The sequence below is a fragment of the Acartia tonsa genome, chromosome 3 (genome assembly GCF_053477335.1).
Source record: "Acartia tonsa isolate MP-2025a chromosome 3, ASM5347733v1, whole genome shotgun sequence".
NCBI lineage: Eukaryota > Metazoa > Arthropoda > Copepoda > Calanoida > Acartiidae > Acartia > Acartia tonsa.
The window spans coordinates 32,079,202-32,092,439 of record NC_137262.1 but is presented as its reverse complement, the minus strand read 5'-3'; the positions used below and the strand labels follow the sequence as shown (position 1 = coordinate 32,092,439).

Sequence of the window (13,238 nt, the reverse complement as noted above, 5' to 3'; positions counted from 1 at the left end):
TTCTATTCTCAAGTGTGTAATGTGGTTTTATCTCCACTTTTGGCTAATCAGATGCGTCAATTTGCATTGGATTTGGAACGTGACGGACAAGTGCGAATGATAACGAAGTTTTGGACAGAGTTAATAGTTAAAGCACAATTGATTGTTAAAGGGTTACAATTTAATCAAATTTCAGGGTCAATGGCTAGAGGATGTACAACAAACCAGATGGCTTTGGCTAAGACGATGGTTGGTGGCGTTGGTTCCAAGTCAAATCCTGTAACTATTGATCAGGTTAGTGATGAAGATAATTTGTCATATGAAATAAATCAATGTGAAATTGATTTAGCTGATGAATTTGGTGGACCAGCTGAACTTATTCCTTTAATTGGCGCAATTCAAGGTGGATTTATTTGTTATTATTGCAACAAAAAGGGTCACATGATGAGGGATTGTTTTGATATTAGAGATAAAAAGTTGCCTAATCCTAAAGGAAAATACTTTTTGCGATGGGGAAACAAGCCTTTTGTTCCTTATAAGACGGGGCAAAAGAGTTTTAAAAAGAATGAAAATAGTTTGGATAAAAAGAAATTGGTTGGTGAAATTGAAGGAGAGGTGAAAGAAGGGGAGGATACGAAGGAAGTGGCGCATGTCGATGGTTTAGGGGCAAACGATTATGAAGAAGACCTTGTAGCGGAAGTCGAGGCATGGAATAATGCTATTATAGATGACATTTTATGGTTTTAATGTTTTGAATGTATTATAATCATAAAACCTTATTCCATTTTTACTTGTTACGCGGCATTGTTTTGATTTATGCGCATTGTAAATAAACAACAACAAAACAAAATTAATGATAAAGAGTGAACGAAGCGACTCTAATTTTGTGATAATTTATTTTGATGGTTTATTTTGAATTATGATAAGATAACATATTGTTTATAAGCCTATATGAAATTACGAGATTATGTTATAATGGAAATCAAAATAATTAATTTAGTTTTTGATTATGTTTTGTTGAAATTAGGAAAATTCATTTTTGTTTCAGACTGTTGTGGAGTCTAACAGAGATAAGAATAATAAAAAAGTGAAAATGAAAAACGAATTAGGAATACAATTTTGTAAAATTGCTATTGAAAAATATTAAATTGAATTTTAAATTGAATTAAATTTGATAAAAATATGAAATTAGATATTTGAAAAGTATTAAATTTTGATGAAATGTGGAAAATTGTTTTTAAAGATGAGTCAGTTATTGTGATTTAAAGTATTCGATTTTAAAACAATTATATTGCGATTTAGTGATGTTGATTCAGCAAAATTTTTAATGAAGTTTAAAATTTCATGAAGCAAAATTGTTATAATGCATTAGATATAATCGTGGAGAAGTCTCTTTCTATGAAGGGAGGGCTGTCTCTCGGAGCTGGTATGCACAAATATGGTGGAGCTGTCTCTTTTGTTGGAAGAGAAAGGGGGAGTGAACATATTTGCAACGAATATTGCACTACCTCTCAGAGTTGGTATGCGCAGATATGGGGGAGCTGTCTCTTTTGTTTGAGAGAAAGGGGGAGTGACCATATTTGCAAAGAAATTTGCACTGTCTCTCAGAGCTGGTATGCGCAATATGGGGCGGTGTATAGAGGTAGCTGAAATGAGTGGAGCGCGCCATGCGCAGAAAGTTGGGCTGCGCAGAGAAGCAAAGCTGCGCAAGAAAGTGCTCTCAGGTATTGAGATATATAGTTAGTTGAATTTCGACTTTTAAACCTTTTATACATCTCAGTTTAATCTGACAATAATAGTTTTGTTAGGTAATATTTTATTGAATTTCAATGATTTGAACTTATGGTATTTGGAAAGATTAATCTGCTTGGTGATTGATAATGTTTGATCATGTCATATTTCTTAATACAATTTCTTTTATTGTGTTACAAGTTATTGGTTCAGTGAAACATTTATTTATGGCATCTAAAATCATTGTATTAATTTTAGATTGGCTGAGAAGAGTGTTTTGTTTTGGTGATTGGGTGATACTGTCATCATTATTTATTTGATGGTGAGTTGTTATGATTTCATGTTGTTACCATTTGATTACCGTTATATATATATTGCTATTCGAAAAATAGTCTTGTAAATTTGTTATGTATATATTGATATTAATATTAATTCTTATGTACAGTGATTTTCCATCAATTGGCATCTAAAATTTTGTAATATTTTAGATTGGTCGGAGAGAAGTTTACTGATTGTGGATTAACAGTTTGGGGAGTTTCTGTTGGCCGGAGAATTTCTGTTGTTGATTGTGGATTAGGAGATATTTTCTGTTGGTGGATGAAATATTGTCGGTGAGTGAATTGTTTTATTCAGTTTTTTTGTTATTTGTTGTAGACAGATAGATAGTTATTTGATAGACAATTGGATAGTTACAACCTCATAACTGTTGGTGTGAGTTAGATAGCTGTTTTATAAGTTTCATGAAGATTCTGAGATGGCGGCTGGAGCGGCTGAAGTCTATGTTCCAACAAAGATTGGTGGCATGGAAATCCTGACTTTAATTGATAGCGGCAATGCAAGAGGCTGCCTGATATCTCAAGTGTTGGCTAGAAAGCTTGATTGTGTGATTGAAGAAACGGAATCGAAAGCAACAGGCGTGCAGGGTTCCAGCATCAAGATTGATGGTGTTGTTCGGAATGTTGAATTTCAGATTGGAGGTCACAGTTTTCAAGAAGATTGTTTTGTTATTTCCGGTATGACTGTACCTATGAACCTAGGCAGTTATTGGTTGAACAAAAATAACGTGAAGACGATATTTGCCAAAGACGGCAACAGGATTGAGATGCATGGAATCAGTGTGAATTTAGTAGCTAAACGGAAAATTGTAGTGAAGAATTTGGTTCATACAGTTTTGGAGAAAATGGAGAAAGCAAGAACTAAGAAACCTGAGATTAATGTAGCTGAGTTACAAGACCAAAAATGGATTTGTTCATTGAAAAATCGAATAGAAATTCCTGCATTGAGTACAGTGGTGGTAGAAGTTTCAACTAAAGGAAATATGCCTGAAGGACAGTTGTGTTATATAGCTCCTAGACAAGGTTACTGTAGCCGAAACAACTTGTTGATAAACGAAGGAATTACTGAGGTGGGAAAGAACGGTAAAATTATGACTAAAATCACGAATTTTGAAACTGTTAAGAAATCTGTTCCTGCTGGTACTTTGGTTGGAAATTTGTTTGTGGCGGAGAAGATAGCAATGCTGCAAGAGAACAGGGTTAAAGAAGATGTGTCAACAACATTAAAGAAGATTCGTTTTATTAAAGATAAATTGAAGTTGGATAAAGTTCCGTTTTTAAAGGATAATGTTTCTTTGAAAGGAAGGATAGTTGGGTTGTTTTTAAAGAATTTCAAGGCATTATCGATTGATCCTACGGATATTGGATCTTGTACTTTGGAGGAGTATGATATTCAGTTGGTTCCTGGAGCTCAACCTTTCAAGAATAGGATGATTAGGCTCAATCCTCATCATGCAGAGAAACTAAAAGAACAGATTGATTTATGGTTGGAAACAGATGTGATAGAAGAATGTAATTCACCGTTTAATTCTGGAATTTTTGCTGTTAAGAAGAAAGTTGGAAATACTAACGAGGTGAAAGTCCGTTTTGTCCTGGACTACCGCTCATTAAATGAGATAACTGAGAAGATCTGTTACCCTTTGCCTAACATTGGTGAGCTGTTTGACAAACTGGGAGGAAAGAAGATTTTTACGTCTATTGACCTAACTTCAGCATACAATTCAATGCATTTGAAGGAATCTGTCAGGAAATATACAGCATTTTGTTCTAATGGACGGCAATATTGCTTCAAGAGGCTTCCGTTTGGATTGACCAATGCTCCAAGTGCATTTGTAAAGTTGATGGATAGAGTAATGGATTTGAGTCCTGAATTAAGGGCATTTTGCCTAGTTTACCTGGACGATGTCCTTATATATAGTATGAATGTGGAGGAACATCTGGAACATTTGAATATTCTACTACGAACATTCTGTGAAGCAGGCCTCAAGATTAATCTTGGAAAATGTACATTGTATGCAGAGGAAGTGAAATTTCTGGGCCATATTATAAATGAAGAAGGCATATTTATGGACCAAGCATATATTGGAAAGATTAAGAATTGGCCAGTACCTGAAACAGGTAAAGATATTCAAAGATTTACTGGTTTCATAAATTATTATGGTTCATATTTCAAGAATTTTTCTGATATTACAGCACCGTTGAACAAATTTAGAAACAGTAGTAAAATAGAATGGGATGAAAAAAGTATGGAAGCTTTTACAAAGACTAGAGAATTGTTCTGTGAAGAAATAAGCAAATCGTTCCCGGATTGGAGAATGGAGGCTGAACCATTTGTGTTGGATACAGATTGGTCATCTACAGCTATGTCAGCGGTGTTAAGTCAAAAACAAAATGGACAAGAGAAGATGATATCGTGTTGGTCACGTGTTTGTTCAACTCATGAAGCCAATTATGCAGCACATAAAGGAGAATTATGTGCATTAGTAAATGCTGTTGAAAGATTTGAATGTTATTTGAGACACAAGAAGTTTATCGTGAGAACTGATTCAGCTGCACTGAAACATCTATCTACTTGGAGGCAGAACGGATATTTTGTTGGTCTCACCATAAGGTGGATAAATTTTTTATCCACCTTCAGTTATGAGGTTGTACATAGGCAGGGCAAGATGCATACTAATGTTGATATATTGTCACGTACTGCATTAAAGGATAGTAAAGATAGGATATCTAAATTATCGACAGACGAACAAGGAGAGTTAATATTGGATACTGTATATCAATTGGAAGATCCTAAATTATGTCTTATTGCAGGAATTGGAGCAGAGACGGCCAGTCAAATATCATCCAGATTGAAGGCGAGAGAGTTTAGTCGTAGCCTGGAGAAGGATCCTGTTTTAGTTGAGGTGAGGAAATTTATTGTAAATAATGTCAAACCTACGTCCAGAGAATTGTCTCAAATGCCTTATCGTGGTAAACAAATATTAAGATTTTTTGAACATCTGAGTTATAAGGATGGTTTAATTATCCTGACTTCACCTATGCGGCTTCAGAAAGAATTTCAATTTATTGAACGGGTAGTGGTACCTATTGGAATGTACAATAAAGTTTTCTTGTTAGCTCATGCAGATGTTACAGCGGGGCATAGGGGTTATTTGGAAACTTTGAGCAGGATTAATCGTCACTTCATTTTGCCCTATGTATCTAAATATGTAGCGGCGGCAGTTGCAAATTGTGTCATTTGTTTGAATAGACGTAAAAAACCTAAACATAATCATAATATAGAATTTTCTCCTTTGGCTGGGGAAGCTATGGCAGAGTTGGCCATAGATGCTTTAGGTCCTTTGAATGAGTGTGAATATAATGGAGTCATTTGTAAGCACATTTTAATAGTAGTTGATAGTTGTACTAGATATGTGTGGTTGTTTGCTATTGAGGATGTTAAAGCTGAAACAATTATTGAATGTCTGAAATTTAATTTATTTTCTGTTTGGGGACTATGCGAGCGAATTAGGACTGACAATGCACAAAGCTTCAAATCAAAAGTTTTTAGGGAAGTTTGTTTAAGGTTGGGAATTGAACAAATTTTTATCCCTCCAAGATCAGCAAATTCGAATTACAGTGAAAGATACAACCAATCGGTGTATTCGTTTCTTAAGACTGATTTACGTTTTCAAGATGGAGATTGGGCTTATAAACTTAAAGCTACACAATTTTGTATGAACACTTCTTTCAATCGGAGGTTAGGATGTTCCCCATATTTTAAGATGTTCCTAAGAAACCCTAAGCTTCCACTTGACTCATTTGACCCGTTAACACGCTCGAAAATTAAACATATGAATTTTTCAGAGTTATTGGAGTGCCTTGACAAGAATTGGAGGACTGGACAAGAAAGAACTGAGAAGTATTTGCAGGTAGAAAATACAGAAAGGATAGGTAGGCCGGTAGCTATAAATTCCTATTGTTACATTTTTTATGACGTCACGACGATTGGTGTAGCTCGTAAACTCTGCTCGTTATGGGTGGGTCCGTGTTTAGTGACAAAAGCAATTTCTGATAGTTTATTCGAGATTCAACCCCTTGAAAAGTGTAGATTGAAAGATAAAGGGGTGAGAATTGTACCAAGAGATAAAATATATGTTATTGAGAGTACTTTAGACTTGACTCCAGATGAAAAGATTGACTTAGTGATTACAGATGAATGTTTCTCTGTGGATAATACCTTGAAAGTAAACTATGACTTTCCCAATACTTTGAGAAATTTAACTTGTTCAGGCGTTTCTGAAGAGGAAAATAGTTGTGGCGCTAGTCCAGAGGTGGTTGGAAGGCGGAAGGATGGACAGGTAACACCAGAATTTTTGGAGAAATCTTTTTTGGGTGTTGGGTTGTCACAGCAAAGGTCAAATGTATCTCAGAATAACGAAAATTTAGATGATTTAGTTGAGGATCTTAGTGATACTTTGGAAAGTACTCATATTTCTGATAGTGTAGATTCAAATGATATGACTGACAAAACTAAGTTAAACTCTACATATTCTACTATTAGTAAGGATAGTGTTTTTCATGGGGATTATGCCTCTGATAATAGTTTAGTAGACAACAGTTTGGGTGTAGAGGATGTTAACATGGAATCTGCTAGAGAGTTAGAGTCTCGGATGAGTATTTTAGAGGACACTTTTCCAAAATTGCAAAGTAAAATTGTAAACTTGGAACAACGAAGGGGAAGTGTTAAACGAGGTAGAGATGTTGAGGAGGATGAATTAGATAGATCGTTAGATAATGCAAAATCGCAAAAAATGTCTGAGACTATTCCTGTTAAGGGTCGTCCTAAAGGTTCTACAAATGAAGTACAATTACAAAAATTAGAAGAGGATAGACAAAACAGAGAAAAGGACAGATTAGAACGTTATTCAGTAGCCGATGTAGTAACTAGGAACCTCGCAAAATTGATTAAAAAATAATATTTGTAATAATTTGTATAATATTTGCAGGAGAAGAGATTACCACGAGAACCGTAGAGAGCGTGATGACAAGAGAGGAAGCGGCGGTGGTGATAGACATCGTGGAGATCGTGGAGATCGTGGAGATCGTGGTATGCGCAAGAGGTCACCGGACGCTTGTAGTTCAAAGAGTGGACGTGCTGGACCAGTACCTGTGAAAAAATCCAAGGATGAAAGAGGAGTCAGGTACTTGGATATTTTGTTATTTGTTGTTGTGATGCAGGTTTATTGTTTGATTGTTGTTGGTGGTATGTATACGTCACAGGATCCACGGTTAGCAGCTTATGATTGTTCTCAAATAAGTAATGTTGAACTTAGATCAGCTGCCTGTTTGCATGATAGGATGGAACCGGTCAGATCTGTGGAATTGTTGGGGTTAGCAGAAACCGATTTTATATTGTCAGAAGCCATTAGTTGTGAGGTTAGACTAAAATTGGAACGCTGGTTTTGCGGTACCGCGAGTCATGTGCACGTATTAGACGTGCCACATGAAAAACAGGTAGAGTTGAGTATGGACGAATGTAGGAGGGTTTTTCATTCTGGCAAGTATCAGCATGATGGAATTAGTTTTAAAGTAAATATAGATTTGCCAACAGTTCACAGTTTCACAGTTAATGGAACATTGTCACCTTTCTGGGATGTTGGTGGTGAAAATATTCAATGCAAGACACTGGGAATATACGCGCACAATATGTGGTTCAATTTAGGTTTTGCTGTTGGGACTTTGCATATTTTAGTAAAAAATACACCCGTTTTGATCAAGGGAAATGTTGTTATGGATTATGATAAAAAGACGATTGTGGCGAATTTTGAAGATAATCATTTGTGGGCAACATCAACTTCTCCATATTTTCCGTATGTAGTACGAAAACCGGCCAGTAATTTTAAGGTAGTTTTTCAAGATACATTCAATTTAACTACTTGGAATGAACAACTTTTTGTTTCTAATTTGGAAAGGAATATTTTAGTTAAAATTATGGGAACAGAGAAACTTACTTTGCAGCATCTGGATTTCAACATTTTTGTGACAGAATTAGAGGGTATCAAGTTTTTAGAGGAACCGAAGGCGGCTGTTAGAAGTTATTTTGGGGATTTGTTAAAACAGGAAGCTAGATTTGATTTGAATGCTATGTTTTTGGCTAGTAGAGAAAGAAACGAGAGGATGATGGAACTTTTTAGTATTTCTAGATGTGCTCAAACAGAAGTTAGGTCAAATGTACAGATGCATCATGGGTTCAGAATTATATACCTGGGAGAAATTGCTAAGTATGAAAAGTGTACAGCGGTTGAAATTCCAGTAAAGTTAGGTGTGGATTATGGATGTGCAGTAGGACACTTAATGGTGGATTATAAAGGTGAAACAGTTGGGATACAAGAATATAGTAGAATGATTGTAGCAGTAGAGGATATAAAATTGTTAAATTGTTCGCAAAGTCCGGTATTTTTGAAGTTGACAGCTAATTTGTTCCTTGGGAATCAGGGGCAGGGACTCGAACTTCTGCATATTGCCAATGAAAAATCAGAACACGTGGGACAAAAGATTTTTCTGAACGATGAAAAGGTGTTTATTGCTGACTTTAATAAGACTATTAAATATCAGGGATTAGAGGATTTTGAGGATTTTAATGGACAAGCTTCTAAATTGGATTTTGTTGATCATAAGTTGTCATTTTTCGAACAGGTTACAGGTCCTTGGTTTGGTCTAGAACATTTGTTCAAGGATATATTACCATTGTTTGCCAAGTTTGTTTTGATTGTGTTAATGTTGTTGTTAGGTATAATTCCTATGTTGGCATTGTTGTATTGTTGTTGTTCATGGTGTCATAAAAAAAGATTTACTGAGGCAGAATTTAATGCTAGATCTTAAATTTTTTATGCTGAAATTTAATTATATTGTATTTTTGCAGTTTGGTTACGGCGGCAACAATGAATCAAAAGTTATTGAGCAATGAAGAAGATGGTCGCCACAAACAATCTGCCAATGAAGGAAATCAAGTCAAACCTGGTCTACCAGTATCTGCATTGATCAGCAACTCTGCATCCCGGCTGGTGTTGGTAATGTCGCGCGTTGAGCTGCCCACGTTGAGTGTGGGCAGGGCGACAAAGAACATATTTTTGAGCAGTGAGGACATGCCACTGGCAGATTTAGCTCGTCTTATTGATAATGAACCAAGGTTTAAGTTGAATTTGATAAACATGTTATCAGTGCAGTTGGAGATGGGGAGATGCATCCACTCCATAGACTGGCCTGTGGACAGGATCCCTATCTTTACCAGCCAGAATTCAAGATACCTCAACCTGATGGCGGCTGGTGAGCATTCTAAAGCTATAAATAAAAAGTTGTCATGGAACGAGACAACTAGTTTGAATAAGTTGAGTGCGACCATATTTCTCTCTAAGCTTGTTTGCGAAAATTTACCAAGTTTGGTATTGCTTGCTAAGATTGAATACCTGGATGGAGATGAGAGAAAAAGCTGTCAAACGTTGGGCGAATTGTTACCCATAATCAAACATATGGGGGAACTTGAGGATTGGCTTCAACTTTCAAAAATTGACGTCATACCTGCAGATGGTAAAATGAGCCTTCAGACGGTGTTGAGAACGGTGGTGGGTAATAGCGTTGATCCGAGGTTGAAGACGCAGGTTGTGTCAGCTATCCGGCTCCTGGCACATTGGAAAGATGTCGTGAATAAAGTAAGCTTTATTCTGAAGCAAATGCCATCCACAACTTTGTTAGAGTTACAGAAAGATTGGCTTGATGGAAAGTCTGAACAGGATTTGAGTGCTAAAGTGTTTATTGACTCCATTCAGGTGAATGAATACATGAACTTATCAATCTACATTCCACGTATTATAAACGTGAATTCGGTGAGTCTAATCACCAGTGGAGAGATGCCTGCTGAGATACGTTATGTTAGATTGGATGGTCAAAGAGACATAATTGATAACCTGGTGAGTGCCACATATGCAGGTAGTCTGATGAATGATAAAGTAGACTCCAGAGTTTTGACCTGGCAAATGCAGATGCGCTGCAAGCGTCTTCGTCCGACTCTAGCCAAGCAGATATTGTTATGTGATCCAAATACCACTTTAGAGAATGTAGTGAAGGAAATCAAACTGGAGTTGGATGGAAACGTTTATACAAGTTTGTTGACAACCAATATTGAGTGGAAGTTTAATCCTGAACACAAAGTAAATGAGTGGTTCGAGGGTGATTTCAAATTGGTTACTCGGTTTGGGGATCCTGTTTGTGTTCAGATGGATCAGCCCTTAAATCCGAACATTCCTGTTTGTCTGGACCTTGAATTGTCAAATCAGCAATGGCGTGTTGATGAACAAGTGAGGGAGGAAATGAGGTTGGAACACACGCCTGGAATATTGATGATGCTTGATAAATTTGGAGAAGAGGTTAGTCGTAAGCATCAAAAGATTTTGGATAATCAGGAGGAGGTTGATAACGTTGCAACCTCGATTTCGGTTGCGGTTAATAACGGATTTGAAAGATGTCTTCATATGCTTGGTGATACTGAGGCAAGGATGTCTCAAGACGGCTTGTGTGATGAGACCGCAAAACTTGGAGTAAATGATGAGGAAGCTATCATGCCCATGGATATTGAAGAATCTGGCAAGAAGAGCAGATCATCTGGAAAAAGAAAGTAATAATTATAGTTTATGTGTATTAATTCATATTTTATTTTATTTTATGTATTTAATATTTGTTGAGGCAGTAGTAGTCTCAGAAAAAGTTTAAAATTCATGTTTCATATTAATGCTCTATAATACTATGCTTAAATCTGATGGTTATATGTTAACCAATGTTATTTTTATATCATGTATTTATGATAACTATGTAATTAATGCATTAGGTGTTAATCAATGCATTTTTCAATGATTATATGTTAATCAATGTTTTTTTCTTAAAAAAAAATATTAAAAAGAAAAAAAAAACACATAAAGAAAAAGGAAAATATAAAAAAAAACACAAAAAGAGTTCTAAGGAACCAAAATAGATTAAAAAAAATGTGTATATGAAGTGTTTAAAGATCTGGAATAAAAATATATATAAAAAAAAAAAAATATGACAGGTGTCATACCAGATCAACTATCATCTATTTAATAAGCGTTCAACGCTACCTATAATATCTATGATAAATAACATGTAAAACCTATTGTATATTTAATCTGAAATATTACAGTTTGAAATCCAGGTTCATGTTAAAGCCAGGGAGAAATGTGATGTATAGTCCCTTTCTTCCTGACTTAAGAGCAATGCATGTATTATATAGTTTAGCTTTTAGTTCTGGTATCCACGGTTTCGGAGCAAGTCATTGCTCTGCAACAGGATACGAACATAAAAGTGAACAGTTGTCTTAATATTAATGTTATTATTGTATGTTAACCTTGTATTGAATTAATACACTTTATAAGAATATTTAGCTGTTTGTTCTTGCTATTACTATACGTCATTAATATTTTAACGCAAAGGAAGTGTCGCCACAATCGAATTCTTTTAAAATACAGTTTTCTTAGATTTACTCTATTATGAACGTATATTTTTTATTCATGAAAAAAGGATTAAATACTTCAATGAAATTCAAATATATACATGAAGTGAAAAACTTAATTCATTCCATAAACAAATAGATTAAAGGTTTTATCGCTTTGGTCAATGACAGTTTAATGAGGATTATTGGAGCACTATGAGTTTTAAACACCTTACCATTGGAAGACTCGAGCTCATTTATAGACGTTTATTTCCTATATAGATCTGTCATGGATCTTGATGCAATAAAGCAAGCCGTTTTGGAAATGTTAAAAATTGGAAGATTCCATTAAATAAAAGTAATCGCAAATATACTTAGTAAATGAATATTTGAAATACAAAAATACGTGAGAAGGTTTTAAGATTTATTATCCAAAATATTTTTTTTTTTGATTTTAACAAATGCTATTTAAATCTCCTTATCCGGATTCCCATCTACATTTTTTGTGCTTTGTTTGTCATCCTTGTTTTTCTTGAATTCTCTGTATTGTACAAACGTACCAGTAAATCACACATACAAAATCACAGTAATAGATTTGCAAGGGTAAAATCACTAAATTGCAAATTGTTCAAACAAGCTCAAAATATGTATTTAAGGTAATAGTAGGGGAATAAAAAGCAAATTTAGATAATTTTTAGATTAAATAAAAATTACTATAATAGCAGCTGAATATCCACGTGGATACGTGGATACTCAGCTACTATATTGAGACGAACAGTGTAATATTATCAAAACATAAAAACTAAAATAAAATGGGTTATATCACTACAAAAAGAATTTTTAATTAAAGATAAATAATAAATTTTGGGATTTTGCAGTAAAAAAGGTTTTTTTTAGTTTTATCGTAATTTATTTTCTTCAAACCAACTTTCTTTATAAAAAGCTTTATCAACACAATTAGAGATACATAGCTTTATTCAGAGAAAGAGAAATAAAAATTAAAAAAATATGTTGCTTTAAAGTTTTTATACACATACACACAATTTTTAGCTCAAAAACTTTGGTCACTCTTAAAGATTAAATCTTGAATGCTTAGTTCAAATGTGTCCAAACTTTACAACCAACAATTTAATCTACTGTATGGAAGTATGTGATTGGCTAAAATTCGGCGCACTCTGATTTGGCGCACCATTGAAATGATTTAAAGATCCAGCTCAGAAAATCAGATCCTTTCTGCAGAATAAATTATAACCAATTGATTTGTTGCAAAGATACTGTAATGCGTTTCTATATAATAACAATTATATACATTTATATAAAAGGTCAATTTATCATTACTATTCAACATAGAATAATACTATAGAATATTTTTAAATGATAAAATTTTATGTAAAAATTGATCAAATAGATAAATATTTTAAATTAGATAAATGTTTAACATCTAAAGTTTAGAAACTAACCATCAGTCTATCTGTAAGTAAGACAACTAATATAAACATTCAGAAGCACTTCCAAGCCTGAAAAATAGCTGTTGGATAAGAACCAATTCTGCACCATAATGAAAAATCATTTATCATATAATCTGACTTTTGTCATTAATTTTAAAATTAAAAGCATAAAAAGAATTTATTTTTTATTGACACAACTGGCCTGCGGTCCATCAAGGACAACAAAACTGAAATTGATCTTGTATTACTGGTAATTTTACTATC

At 34.4% G+C, this 13,238-nt stretch overlaps 1 protein-coding gene across 1 annotated transcript; it reads left to right on the top strand.

The window, feature by feature from the left end:
- Positions 1 to 6,344: 6,344 nt before the first annotated feature.
- On the top strand, positions 6,345 to 10,702 carry LOC145314838 (uncharacterized). Its single transcript, XM_080154919.1, has 3 exons — positions 6,345 to 6,385; positions 7,034 to 7,228; positions 8,950 to 10,702. The coding sequence occupies exons 1-3, from the start codon at positions 6,378 to 6,380 to the stop codon at positions 10,700 to 10,702; spliced, it is 1,956 nt and encodes a 651-aa protein (XP_080011045.1). The 5' UTR covers positions 6,345 to 6,377.
- Positions 10,703 to 13,238: the final 2,536 nt, after the last annotated feature.

Excerpts from the sequence above, each read along its gene's own strand:
- LOC145314838 (XM_080154919.1), top strand. Across the intron at positions 7,229-8,949 it reads AAGGATGAAAGAGGAGTCAG|TTTGGTTACGGCGGCAACAA; the intron begins GTACTTGGATAT and ends GTATTTTTGCAG.